Here is a 12,571-nt window from a genome sequence, read left to right as displayed (position 1 = left end):
GCAGGTCATAATCCACTAAATTGTTTTAATAACTCACCAAAGGGTTTCAACCTACAGCTTGAAAAGCACTACTAGAATCAGCTCTGCATATCTCATAAGCTAATGTCATTAAAAGGGAGAGTATCTAGAACTACCATAATCTGTAATATGCTTTAGAAAACATTTCCAACAAATGCTGTAGTAGAAAGAAGTTTAAAAGATGGGTAGGATTTAGACGGGGGAAGGGAGAAAGTACTTCACCAGATTAGATAGGCTTAAAAAATCATGCACAATGAACCTTTAATAAATTAACCTGAAGTTCCATTGAATAAGAAGTCAAACACGTTGATGGGGTCCATATTGTGGAGACTCCTAAAACCCTTATCCTCTGGTCCATGGGTAATCAATCGTGAAGTCACTTAAAGGCTAAGGGGAAATAAAGTACTGTAATTTACGGAATTCTCTTTTTATCTATGATGTTGCAGAGGCTGTAACTAGGACCACAGTGTCTTTTCAGAACTGTAAAGAAGTCACTGGTTTTATATAAATCTAAATAAATGCTTGAGGACAGAAACTATGTCCTGTAACCTCTCTGGGTGAACACTACATATCTTCCACACATGAATCCCCTCATGTATTACTATGACTTGTCCTCTCTCCCAGAAGTAGCCCACAGTCTAGAGTCAGGATAAGGATACTCTAATCTCCTCCTCATTCTCCAAGAGCTGTGTAATCACATGGTTATTTACGAGGAGGGGATGGAAATCAACTGCCAAGCCTTAATTGCTTTACTAGTCAGATTTCAGAGTAGACCTCTGGTTCAGTCACTCAAAATTTACTAGGCACCTTCTGTATGCCAGGTACTGTATTAGGACTGGAGGACTACCATAAAGAGAAAGGAGGTTCTTGTCCTCCAAGAATTTATAGATTCTAATGAGGGAAAAAGAGTAAATAAAATAATTAGACTACCTGAGGGCAAGAAAGGAAATGCACAGGGTGCTATGAAAGAGAACAACAAAGTTATGGAAAAGCTTTCTGAGAAAAACAGTATCTAAGTTGAGGCCTGAAAGGTAAGTCGGGTTAAAAGCTATGATAGTGTAGTGCTCATATTTCAGGAATCCTTACCCCAACTTTTCCAAGAACACGACGTAAAATGTCAAGAATCAGGTGCAGAGTTACAAAAGTCTGAGTGACTGAAGCACTTTCAACAGAGAAAATGATGGGAGATTAGGCATGTGGGCTTCTACAAACCGTTGTGCCATGCTGACTTTGGAAAGGTGTTTTGATTTTGTTCTAGATGCACTCAACGGTTTTAAGCAAAGGAGTATCTACGGCGGGTGTCGCAAAGAGTCGGACACGACTGAGCGACTGAACAACAAACGGTGGGTGTACGTTTTTACAGGGACTCTCTGACCAATGTGTGGTAAACATACTGGTTTCCAACTACTGAGAACACTGTGACTGGGAAAGACCTTGAACCAGAGGACCGTGGACCAGCCAAGGTGCGATAGCCGAAGCTCCCAAAGACTGAGGCGCGGGTCTCTGTCGCTGAAGGGAGACGCCAGGTATTCCCCGCGAAGGTGCTCAGTCACAAGCCAAGCCAGAAGCAATTACCCGACTGAATGGCAGAGGCGGGGACCCCCTAGAAACCCGCACTACCGCCGGTTCGGGAGCTCTGAGCCTCCCCATGAGGACTCTAGAAGTTCCTTCGGAGTCCCGAAGAGGTGTGTACCTCAGTGTTCAAGTACGACCGAGGCCGTGGGCTGAGTACGTTTCTGGCTGCATTCGAGCCTTCAACCGCGACCCCACCTTCCCAACCCGTCCAGCGTCTCACCCGACGCGGGAACAGCTCCATTCACTTCGTGCGCCACCGCCATCTTGCCGCGACAGGCGTGGGAAGCCAGGACCTCCCTAACCTCGCTGAGTGTGCCGGGGGCGGGGCCCGGAAGCGGAACTGAAAAGCTTTTCCGTCACACCCAACACATTCCCACAATGCTTCACGGCAGCCGCAATGGAGGCTGGAAGTACAGCTGTCCTCCGGGTGAAGCGGAAGCTCGGCGCAGAGCCCGCCGAGGCTTTGGTCCTCGCTTGTAAACGCCTCCGCTCCAGCGCAGTTGAATTGGAAACTCCAAAGACGTCTCCAGAGGATCTGGAGAGAGCAGCAGAAAATAATATCTTCCAGTTGGTGGCCACCGTGCGCTCACAGGTATTGGGCCGGGAAGGAGCCGCTGTGAAAGGGATCTTAGGGTACAGCTGGGTTGCATCCTTATCCGTGACCCTTTCACCAACCCCTGTTTATGCCGCCTCACACCTCTGCTTCTCCCCCCACCCTAGGAGGAGCCAGTCCAGCCGCTCCTGCGGGCCGCCCTGCGCCCGTCCCAGGGCAGCCAGCAACGTATCCGCCATCATCTCCGCGCCTCTGCTCGGGAGATCCGACAGGAAGGCCGCTACAGAGTAGTCTCTAGCCACCGATCCTCGGGAATTCCCTCGGACAGCTTGGAGTCCGAGGATGCGTCAGGAACCCCAAAAGCCGCCGACGACGCAAGCTTTCAGCTATTAGACCTGGTCCACGAAGAGGATGCAGAGGTCGCCGCCGCCGCCGCGATCTCCTGCAAAGTGAGTACAGCCCCGGAGTCGAGCTCTGGGCTTCTCTGGACAAATAGTGCCCAAAGTCAGCACACAGTTGAAGAGGGTACACGTGGCCTCACTTCAGAGATGAATGATCCATCCAGCTTGATAGCCACAATTTTCAGGTTAGGTTATCCATTCGACATTTACTCAGCGCCAGGTTTGATTCTTTTCTGTGGGTACAGCAATGAGGACCCAGCATTCAGGTGGGGAAGAGAAACATCAAACATATAATTTCAGTATCACATGGTGATATGGGCCATAAAAGGGGCAAAGAAAAGAGGAAAAGCGTGGTCCTATTTCAGTGTCATTTTCACTGAAATAACTTTTGAGTGAAGACTTGAAGGAGGTGGATGGCTAGGCACTGCAGATGTCTTGGGGAAAGGGATTCCATACTGAGGAGCTGTAAGTGCAGAGACCCAGAAGCCAAATTTGTCTGGTGTTTGCAAGGTCAATGTGCCTGGAGCCCAGTGAGTTGGGAGAAGATAGTAAGGAATTTTGAAAGAGGGTATCTGCTAGATCCTTTCAAGTCAGTACTTGAAAGGACACCTTGCCTTTCACCCTGAGATGGGGAATCCCTGGAGATTTTGACCAATGTAAAAATAAAGCCGATGGGAAAACTCATGAAAGAAAGATTAAAGGCCCAGGCCTGGGTAGCATACCAAGTTTGAGGCAGATTTAGGATTAGAATGCACGTCTTCCTCACATTTAATTGTGTTACTTTCTACTAATTACATTTTCTAAATTAGTACCTCACTTGCAAAAAAACAAAGTCAACTACATGCCATAAGATCAGAGAAATAGAAAATTCTCAATAAGGTATGCCTTCTCTTAATAAACATTTTTCAAATATCATTCCTTTTAATGGTTTCTGAAGTTTAAAAAATGAAAAACAAACAAAACAGTTTTTGGCTATGTTGGGTCTTTGTTGCTGCCTGGGCTTTTCTCTCGTTGCAGTGAGTGGGGGCCACCCCCCAGTTGCAGTGCACAATCTTCTCATTGTGGTGGCTTGTTGCAGAGCACAGGCTCTAGGGCACACGGCCTTCAGTAGTTGCAACACGTGGACTCAGAAGTTGCAGCTCCCAGGCTCTAGAGCACGAGCTCAGCAGTTGTGGCTCACAGGCTTAGTTACTCCAAGGCATGTGTGATCTTCATAGAACAGGGATTGAACCCATGCCTGCCAATGCAGGCAGGTTCTTTACCACTGAGTCACCAGGGAAGCCCCCCAAAATGAAATTTATATTCAAAATATATCAAGCAAAAAATGTATAATTGTATTACTAGTATACCTGGACATGGTAGTCATCTGTTTTACCAAAACTAATTCCACACTGTGTCATAAGTTAACACATTTTAAAAGTGAACCCATGTTCAGTGGAATCAAGTCAGTTAAATAGCCCATTAAATAATCTGAGAAAAATTAGTAGATAAGCTAGGAAGGATCTGAACACAGGTTTTCCCGACAATGCAGTACACACTGTAAAGCCATCAAAAATGTTTGCAGATTATTAAAAAACATAAATTTAAACTGAAAGCACACTTGAGGTTTTATGCTTACTAGATGACTGGGAAAAGGGTTGCTGATAACACTGTTGGCGAGGCTCTGATTAAAACTGTACATGATTGTAGTGCTTAAAATTGATGCATTACAGTAATATCAGGCATCCTAAAAATACACTGGAGCCTATTTTTCAAACTATTTTTATTGTTTGCACGCTAAAGCCATCCAAAAATCTAAAGAAACTTTAAAATTAGTAATAGCAATCTCACCCCCAGGATTTATCCTAGGGAAATAATTCCACAGAAGCAAATAGCTATGGTATTAACAAAAGCTGCTGTTCGTATACTAAGTAATGTGTCCAGTACTATGCTAGATTCTTTTTTTTTTTTACTTTAACTCATTTTATCCTCACAAAACCCATATAAGGTAGGTACTCTTATCTCCATTTTTCAAATGCAAGAAATGACATGTTCATCACAGTGCTGTGTATGTAAGCTAATGATTATGTATAGAAACTGACATATACAACAGGTTAGACCATTAAATTGGTAACCAGGAGGACTGGCAAGATGGAAAAATACTTTAACAACAGTATGTAGCATAATTGAAAATATAGGTAAAGAAACAGATAGACTAGATCTAAAATTTTTCTTTTTTATGAAGAAAGCAAAATAAAGGGAGGGGCAGGTAACTTCCTTAGCAGTGCAGTGTTAAGGCTCCTTGCTTCTACTGCAGGGGGTGTGGGTTCAATCCCTGGTCAGGTGTAGCCTCAAAAAATAAAGTGGGAGAAAATGCATTCATTTTACCCCCGTCCCAAAGATAACTGGAATAAAACTGGTTTATTTTCTATGTCTAGCATTTTTGTTTTGCTAACTTCTGTAAATTTTTTTTAATATTTAATGGCTGCATAATTTGAACTGAGGTCTGTGGACTTGTGAGTTACAGTCAGAACTTTTCTTGTAAACAGCTTTGAGGTTGGTCAAGAGTCTTCACAAAACCTGACATGTCTAGTTCTTCTTAACTTTGGAACAAGGAAGAATTAATTCTGTTTAGCTTGTAAAAGATGAGAACATTGCTCTCCCTCTATCTGCCTTGACCATGGGACACACCCTCTTCCCCCCATATGGTGTTTGGTTTGAGCTGTACAACTTTCAGTGATGAACCTGTCAAGAGTGACTTGCAGCATGTCCCTCTCGTTTCCAAATTAACCCATGCTACCCTGGGTAACACAGCCTCTTGCCACTGGAGCACATCTTACCTGGGCAAGTTCTGTTCTGGGGCAGTACATCTCAAACTATCAGAAAAAGGATTATCGAGTCCCCTCCTAGTTTGTGAGCAAAAGCAGCATGTCAGTGTGAGCAAGCTAGTGGTGGGTGATGGCTGGTACTAGGCACCAGGTATTAGTCCAAGAAACGCCCTTACGGCCCTAGAGGTGGTCACACAAAATACAGACCCATTTGATTGTCAACTAGGGGTGCTGCAGGGGGCCTGTGGATCTCCAAAGGGAGAACATCATATCAAAGGAACTCAGAGAAGCCCTGCAGAAGCAGAGCCTGGGTTGAGATGAACCACTTGTGCTGGCTCTCCCCTTCCTCTAGTGTTCCTGTGGGCTCTCTTGTGTCAACCCACAGAAGAGTAGGACACTTATCTTGTAAGCTTCTCCTGTAAAAGTACTACTACATGTTAATTTTATAGACTGTTGTTTTATTTCATAGATAAATGAAAAGAGACTAGTTGGCCATGGGGATAAGAATCTTGAATTCCACATAGAACTGCAGGAAGGCTTCCTTCACCAAGCTCTTAGGTTCTTCTTCTTGGGACATCCATATTTTAGGTTATGCACGTGTCATCTGCTGTTCACTTTACAGAAATCTGACCCAGATGTGATCCTCTGCAACTGTGTAGAGTTGATCCGTGAGGGGTTGAATGTCTCTCAATATGGACCAAGTTCTGGGCATCAGAAGGAACAAAAGGACGACTTTGTGTATGACATTTACTATTTGGAAAGGGCGACTCCAAGATGGATTGAGAACATCCTCTCTGTGCAGCCCTACAGCCACGAGTGGGAGTTGGTAAGGGGCCCCATGAAGCAGCCTAAGCTTATGACCCAATCCCTTGCTTTGCCTCCCTAGGTTGTATTCATGATCATTGTTCTTACCCTTGCTTAAAAGGAAAAAATTATTATAAATGCCTGAGGTTACTATAGCCACTAGCAGACTGCTCCGTTTTCTCTTTTTCACACATCACCCTTAAATGATGTCTCTCCAAGTTGGTCTGCTAATAGCTTCCCTCAGAGCATACCTTTAGAGGTTTTGACTTACACTCACATTTGTGTTGAGATGTGCAGGTGAATGACGACCAACAACCAGAGGACATTTATGATGATGAAGATGACGAAAACAGTGAGAATAACTGGCGCAATGAGTACCCAGAGGAGGAGAACAGTGACGAAGATTCCAGAGGTAGGTAATAGCAGCCCTGGTTGGGGAGGGATTGATGGGATCTGGGACTGAGGTGTGAGCAAGATTGGCAGGTATATCTTAGCTGGTTTTCCTTTTCTGCCATTTGAGCTCCACTAGCTCAACCACTGGAGAAGACAATGGCACCCCACTCCAGTACTCTCGCCTGGAAAATCCCACGGACTGAGGAGCCTGGTGGGCTGCAGTCCGTAGGGTCGCTAAGAGTCAGACGCGACTGAGCGACTTCACTTTCACTTTTCACTTTCATGCATTGGAGAAGGAAATGGCAACCCATTCCAGTGTTCTTGCCTGGAGAATCCCAGGGACGGGGGAGCCTGGTGGGCTGCCGTCAATGGGGTCACACAGAGTCGGACACGACTGAAGCAACTTAGCAGCAGCAGCAGCAGCTCAACCACAAGCTGTTGGAGTGGTAGGAGATGCAAGGACCGGTGTTTCCATGGGGGCTGCTGGAGGTATAATGTCAGTTAGGCCAGGGTTCAAATCCTTAGTTCTGTCATTGCCTACCAACAGTCCTTTTCCCTTCTCTGAATAAAGTGCTAGAGAGATTCATCAGTAGGAGTAGTCCCAGGGTTTTCTCAGGTACTTGTAAATTGGTGCATTTACAAATATAACAACACAGGCTAGGTACCTCGGGGAAGAGAAAGGAAGGATGCGCTGGCACCACCCTTGAATTGCTTGGTGTTTGGTAACAGAGGAACAATTCAACTATGGAATATTCTACTGGGGAAGTGGCAGGGAACAAAATTAGATGTGCAATATGACTACAACTGTTATAATAAAAAAAAGAAAGTCCCATACTTAGGGGAGAAATGATGAAACACTCCATTGTTAAAGAGCTTGGTTTACATGGTAAGAATTTTATTGCTTTTTTAATTGTTCTATATTCTAGCAAGTATTTTATAATACAAAACACTTTTTTGAGAAGGGAAGGGACTTTTGTGGTCATTTAGAAAACCATACAATTAGAGCCCATTCCTATTATCTTATTCTAGGCTCTGACAATTACAGCAGCGTCAGCGAAGAAGAAAGAGACAACGGCAGACCACCAATGTGGAGCAAATACCCTTTGGATGTGCAGAAGGAGTTTGACTATGACAGCCCCCATGACCTCGATTCAGACTGATGATCCTGTGATAACCACGAGGTTCTACAAGCCCCTGGGGGATCTGTGACTGCAGGGTCCACCACAGTAGTTAGCATCCTCCTAGTCTAGTATAGGGAAAGAAAAAGCATATCCACCAGCACCATTCCACCACAGGGAAAACATGCACTAAGCGAATGTCCTTTCTACTATCTGTAGGGCCTGTTTATCTTGATCAAAAATCAACCCTAAAAAAAATAATAATTAAAAAAAAAAATCAACCCTACAGTCCACAGGGGGGAAATGCTATAAAAGCGAAGCTTCCTGGCCCAGGCATTTTCCCAGCATTCCCAATCTCCTCCTACGCTGAAACCAGTTAAGTGGAAGAGAGTCTCATTTTATCAGCACTAAGACTGGGCTTTTCCAGGTTACCTGCCTCTAGTAAAAGCCAGTTTCTTTCGATAGAGGGACTCTAGAAAGGCTGCAGTGAGTCCCTTGAAGTGGCACAGACTGGACAGTAATGGCCATTAGGAAAGGAAGTAGAATCTGCCTGTGATGTGAGGTTTTAAACAGCTATCCCTACCTCCCTGCTTCCTACTCTGATAACATGTGTAAAGATTGCTTGTTTCCTCCGGCAGTGGTGCCAAGGAACAAGGTATGTATAAATGTATTTAATAAAAGCTTTGAACATTGGGAGCAAGTAAAATCTGTCTTACATGTTTTCCTGCCATATTCCCTGCTCCCCCTAACATCTTCCAAAAGGGAGTGAGAAGTTTCAAACACCGAGGACTTAAAGCAAGTGGCTTTAAACTTGGCTTTCCACTGAAATGTTTTAACTAGTCACAGCAGTCACTGAAAACAAACTGCCGTCAAAAGGACCAATATTGTTACCAAAACTGGTATCTCTTGTAAGCAAACTCTGTCCCTACTCCTTTCCAAACCACAAATGCCTTAACTCTGACTAAGATGGCATTTATTCTGTAATGACGAATATGTTCTCTATCTGCACTGTGCAGTAGAACCCATTAGCCACATATGGCTGTTGAGCATGTGAAATGTGATTATTGCAATGGAGGAACTGAATACTTTAGCTCTTTTTGAATACTTTAGCTCTTTATGGCTGGTAGCTACCATGTTGCACAGGTCTAGGGAAACAGTACACAGAACCTTCAATTCAAGGTGTGCCCCCTTGCCCTGGGGCACAGACTCATTCTCACAGGGAAGATAAACAAGGAAATGTCTTCCTGCCCATTCTAAGATTGCCTAAGCATTTCTACTTTTTTATCCTACCTCTACCCATTTCACTTTATGTTTATCTTTGCCTATATTCTTAACTACATGAAGTTGTTAAACCTCCTAAAGTTATTCACTTCTGTCCTACTCCTGCAGTTATAAAACCAACAGACAGACTTGGTTTCCTATCCTAAGTATCCACTAAGATGCAGTTCAGTGCTGCAAGTAACAGGCAACAACTTCCAGGTTTAATACCAGTCATCTCAGTCTTCTGCAGGCACAGAAGCAAAGGACTGAAAACCACTCTGCTATTATAACGTGCTCACTGCTCTTATGTACACATTAAAGTTTGCCAATATTAAAGGGTTGATAGCTTCACAAACTACCCACTACAGAAGGATTAGCACACCATGAGAAGGACTGAATGAGATCAACAACAAAGACCTCGAAGAAATTAATTATACTACAAAGCTGTAGTGCCGTAGGGAGTCTCTGGCCTCCCTCAGAAGGGTTCCTGGGAGAAGTCTGTATCCAACACAGGGGAAGAACATGGTCACCGTCCGGTTATGAGGGGGTGACCTGGCTCACTAAGCAAGTATGAGGGAACCTAGAGCATGAGGCCCTTGCTTCCCTGGCAGCCACTGGGAGACAAGTTCCTGAGAGAAGCTGGTCATTTACTTCAGTGAAGAAAAGTATGGGTGGGGGATCCTTCAAGACAAGCGTAGTCGAAGGATTAGCTCCAGAGGATCCCTGGGAAGGTGCCAGCTTGGGTCAGACAGGAGTAATATTTACATAGTCCGGGCAAGTCAGCCTTTGCAAAAGACTCCCTGTTGTCAGGCAAATCCACAACCCGTGACAGGAGGAATGTACTCCTGTGTTCTCACAGAGGCATACCCAGAACCAAAGGCAGCTGTGAGCACGCTCCCCTCAATTGCCTTAATTGAGCAAGCATGACCAAGGTCACTCCCTTGTCTGCAGCTAGGGCCAGCATGGTGGAGAAGAATGCTCGGAAAGGTAGATTGCCTCAGTTCTTGCCTTTATCATTGATTGATTTCAAAATCTAAGGACAAGAACCCCATGGGGGCATACCAAGCCAGGAGGTTCTTCTGGGTCCAGGATGGGCTTCTGGAAGCAACACTGGACGGCTGTCCAATCCAGTGCAGCCTGGCGGCCCATAAAGGAACATCCATTACGTCAGATGTACCACTGGCCACACCTGGGTGCTAAAGCACAGCCTGAGCACCAGAATTAGTTGCTTCTGATTTTGAGTCTGCTGAAGAGCCAGGTGGAGGTTGAAGCAGCTTTATTCCACAGTCGTCACTGATGTCCACAGGGAGAAAACAAGTTCCCACAAGTACCAAGCTCTTCTTGAGACTGCAGCCCCCCCAAACCTCAGGCAAGGGGAGGCAGGCAGAAGAGGAGTGCATTGTCCCGATGACCCACACCAAGGTGGCTCAGAATGTAAACAAAGCCTGGTGTCGGGGACAAGGAGGAGGATGCAGCCTGATGTGAGGTTTCCAGGAAAATGACCGCTTCTAGCACCACAATGGGCTTGCATGGGTCTGCACAGCAGTCCCTCATAGCAGCCCTTACAGAGAGGAACAACTTACTTGTCAGCTTGGGTCCCGGAAATTGTCTCTAAGCCATTGACAGCTGAAAGAATTCAAGTGACTCACCGAATCCTAGGATAGTTTCTGCCTTCTTAGACTTCATACCAGAAACCAGGGATTTGCCAACTAGAGCAAAGAACTAAGGTCTCAAGTAAAATAAAGATTAGCCTTCAAAGTAGCAGTTTTACCAGGCTTCTGACTCTTGCATTTGTTCATCTGTCCTTGCTGGACTTGAGCCAGGTGATTGTTAACATGTGGCCTATCTACATACTAAAGTGTAACTGGTACAGGAGTAAAAAAAAAAAAATCTTTACAGAAGACTGTGCTAAAACTAAGCAAAAAAAATCTGTGGTCAGAGTCTCACCAACCACCACATAGATACCTCTAAGGTTAGAGGGACTCACTTTGGGGTACTTTCAATTTTTAAATACAACCAGCCTATTACATCCTGTAAATTAATGAAGACAAATGCTTTGCTGGAACTGGTATTCTGGATTAAATAATATCAATAAATAATGGAAGACAACCCTCTCCCCAAGGAAGGATTCTGAGCCAGAGGAAGAAATGGTAGCATTTCAGACCTCTAAAGTCAGGTGCTTGGACCTGGTCAGAGGAAAACTTCCCATAGAGCAGCCCCTTCAGAGAAACTGGTTCAAATGTCAAATTCAGAAACCAACAGCCGCAGCTGTTAACCTAGCACTCCCTCTTCCCCCAGTGCAACTCACCAAGTAAGTGTTTGGAAGGGCTGTACCTACTCACCAGAACAAAACTGAACCACCCTTTCCCTACTGCCCAAGTCCTCTTCCCACCACCACCCTCTGAAGTCCCCACCTTCAGGCTGGCCCCAAACCCTGAGATTCCTCCCATAGCTTACCGATGAGAGTGAACACCTGAGCAGGCCATCAGCCCTGAGCCCCCTTACATAATGTGGGCCAACAGCCCTCCTTTAGCACAAAAGGGTTGGGTCCACACAGTCTTGTAATCTGGACTTTGGTGGCTGTGGCCACAGGTAGCAGCCTTCCAGGCCTTGGGGGATATCACCTCTGGCCTCTACTCAGTTTTCCTCTCAACCTGTCTCTCTTCAGCTACATCTAGCTCAGTCAGGACGCAAAAGCAAAGCTTCTGGGTGACTTTGGTGATAGCAGCTAAATGAAAATAGAGAAGAGAATTTAGCAAACTGATATTCAGTGACAGAATGACAGCCCCAATCTAAACAACACAAGGCTGACTGAAGTACGTGGTTCCTCCCACCTGTCCCCTGGGCACCCTGTGCCAGGCTCACCCCCAGCAAATCTCACTGTTCTCTACTCTATACCCAACCAGAGGGTCTGATGCGTGACTCCTTGTCTTGCTACATGGACTGCACTTTCAGGGAGGGGGTGTTTAACCACAAAATAGGACTCTAAAGTTAGAATTAAAGTGATCATGTCAAGATCAAAAGGGGCAGCCAGGTCTCCAGCATATCACTAGTAAGGGGAAGCCATTAGCCATCACACCCACCTGTGCACACATCTTTGTACAAACACACACACACACACACACACAAAGCCAGTGTGTAATAGGCAAAGAGAAGCTCACCAAGGACGTTCTGAATAAAGAGTGGCCTCCGAGACTCTGGCAGATAAACACCCAGGAAGTAGACAGGGACCCCAGAGAGGGTGATTCCAATGCCAATGAGGGAATTGACGGTGTCACTGAAGAGGGGCACGATCACCAGAAACAAGGAGCATACGCAGAACACGATGGGAAAAAACAGGCTCAGCTGAAATGAAGAGAGGTGAGATGTTAGGTAAAGTGTGATGAGGGAATGGGGGAATGGGAGAGGGGCAAGACCTTGGAGAGATGGCCCACCCCTCCTGGTCTGCCCAGAGTCACTGACCTTGAGAGGTCGTGGCCGATCAGGCTCTTTCCAGCGAAGATAGAGCTGTCCAGCGACAGAAAGGCCCACAAAGAACCAGTAGCTGAAACTGAAGTAGTTGATGAGCAGGAAAACATCCTCCACAGTGAGGTAGATGAGTGTCATGGTGCACTGGAAGGGGAGAGCAGAGGGAAAAGGAGC

At 45.5% G+C, this 12,571-nt stretch overlaps 3 protein-coding genes across 8 annotated transcripts in view; 1 reads left to right on the top strand and 2 right to left on the bottom strand.

Moving 5' to 3' along the window:
• The window catches only part of PRMT7 (protein arginine methyltransferase 7), a 39,775-nt gene extending 37,854 nt beyond the window's left edge, over positions 1-1,921 (bottom strand). For both annotated transcript variants that reach the window (XM_052656183.1, XM_052656184.1), the window contains exon 1: positions 1,814-1,921. The gene's annotated coding sequence lies outside the window, so the exon portion shown is untranslated. The remainder of the gene's footprint in view (positions 1-1,813) is intronic.
• On the top strand, positions 1,529-8,369 carry SLC7A6OS (solute carrier family 7 member 6 opposite strand). Its single transcript, XM_052656190.1, has 5 exons — positions 1,529-2,185; positions 2,314-2,595; positions 5,977-6,180; positions 6,456-6,570; positions 7,581-8,369. The coding sequence occupies exons 1-5, from the start codon at positions 1,991-1,993 to the stop codon at positions 7,709-7,711; spliced, it is 927 nt and encodes a 308-aa protein (XP_052512150.1). The 5' UTR covers positions 1,529-1,990; the 3' UTR covers positions 7,712-8,369.
• A 1,819-nt stretch (positions 8,370-10,188) lies between these two features.
• SLC7A6 (solute carrier family 7 member 6) overlaps positions 10,189-12,571 on the bottom strand; it is a 30,576-nt gene continuing 28,193 nt past the window's right edge. For all 5 annotated transcript variants that reach the window (XM_052656189.1, XM_052656187.1, XM_052656188.1 and 2 more), the window contains 3 exons: positions 12,392-12,541; positions 12,091-12,274; positions 10,189-11,657 (listed from right to left, as the gene is read on the bottom strand). In XM_052656189.1, the coding sequence (XP_052512149.1) occupies positions 11,563-11,657; positions 12,091-12,274; positions 12,392-12,541 (429 nt within the window). In that variant the 3' untranslated portion in view covers positions 10,189-11,562. The remainder of the gene's footprint in view (positions 11,658-12,090; positions 12,275-12,391; positions 12,542-12,571) is intronic.

Source organism: Budorcas taxicolor, chromosome 18 (genome assembly GCF_023091745.1).
Source record: "Budorcas taxicolor isolate Tak-1 chromosome 18, Takin1.1, whole genome shotgun sequence".
In the NCBI taxonomy this organism is placed as follows: domain Eukaryota; kingdom Metazoa; phylum Chordata; class Mammalia; order Artiodactyla; family Bovidae; genus Budorcas; species Budorcas taxicolor.
This window is presented reverse-complemented; position numbering and strand designations above follow the sequence as displayed.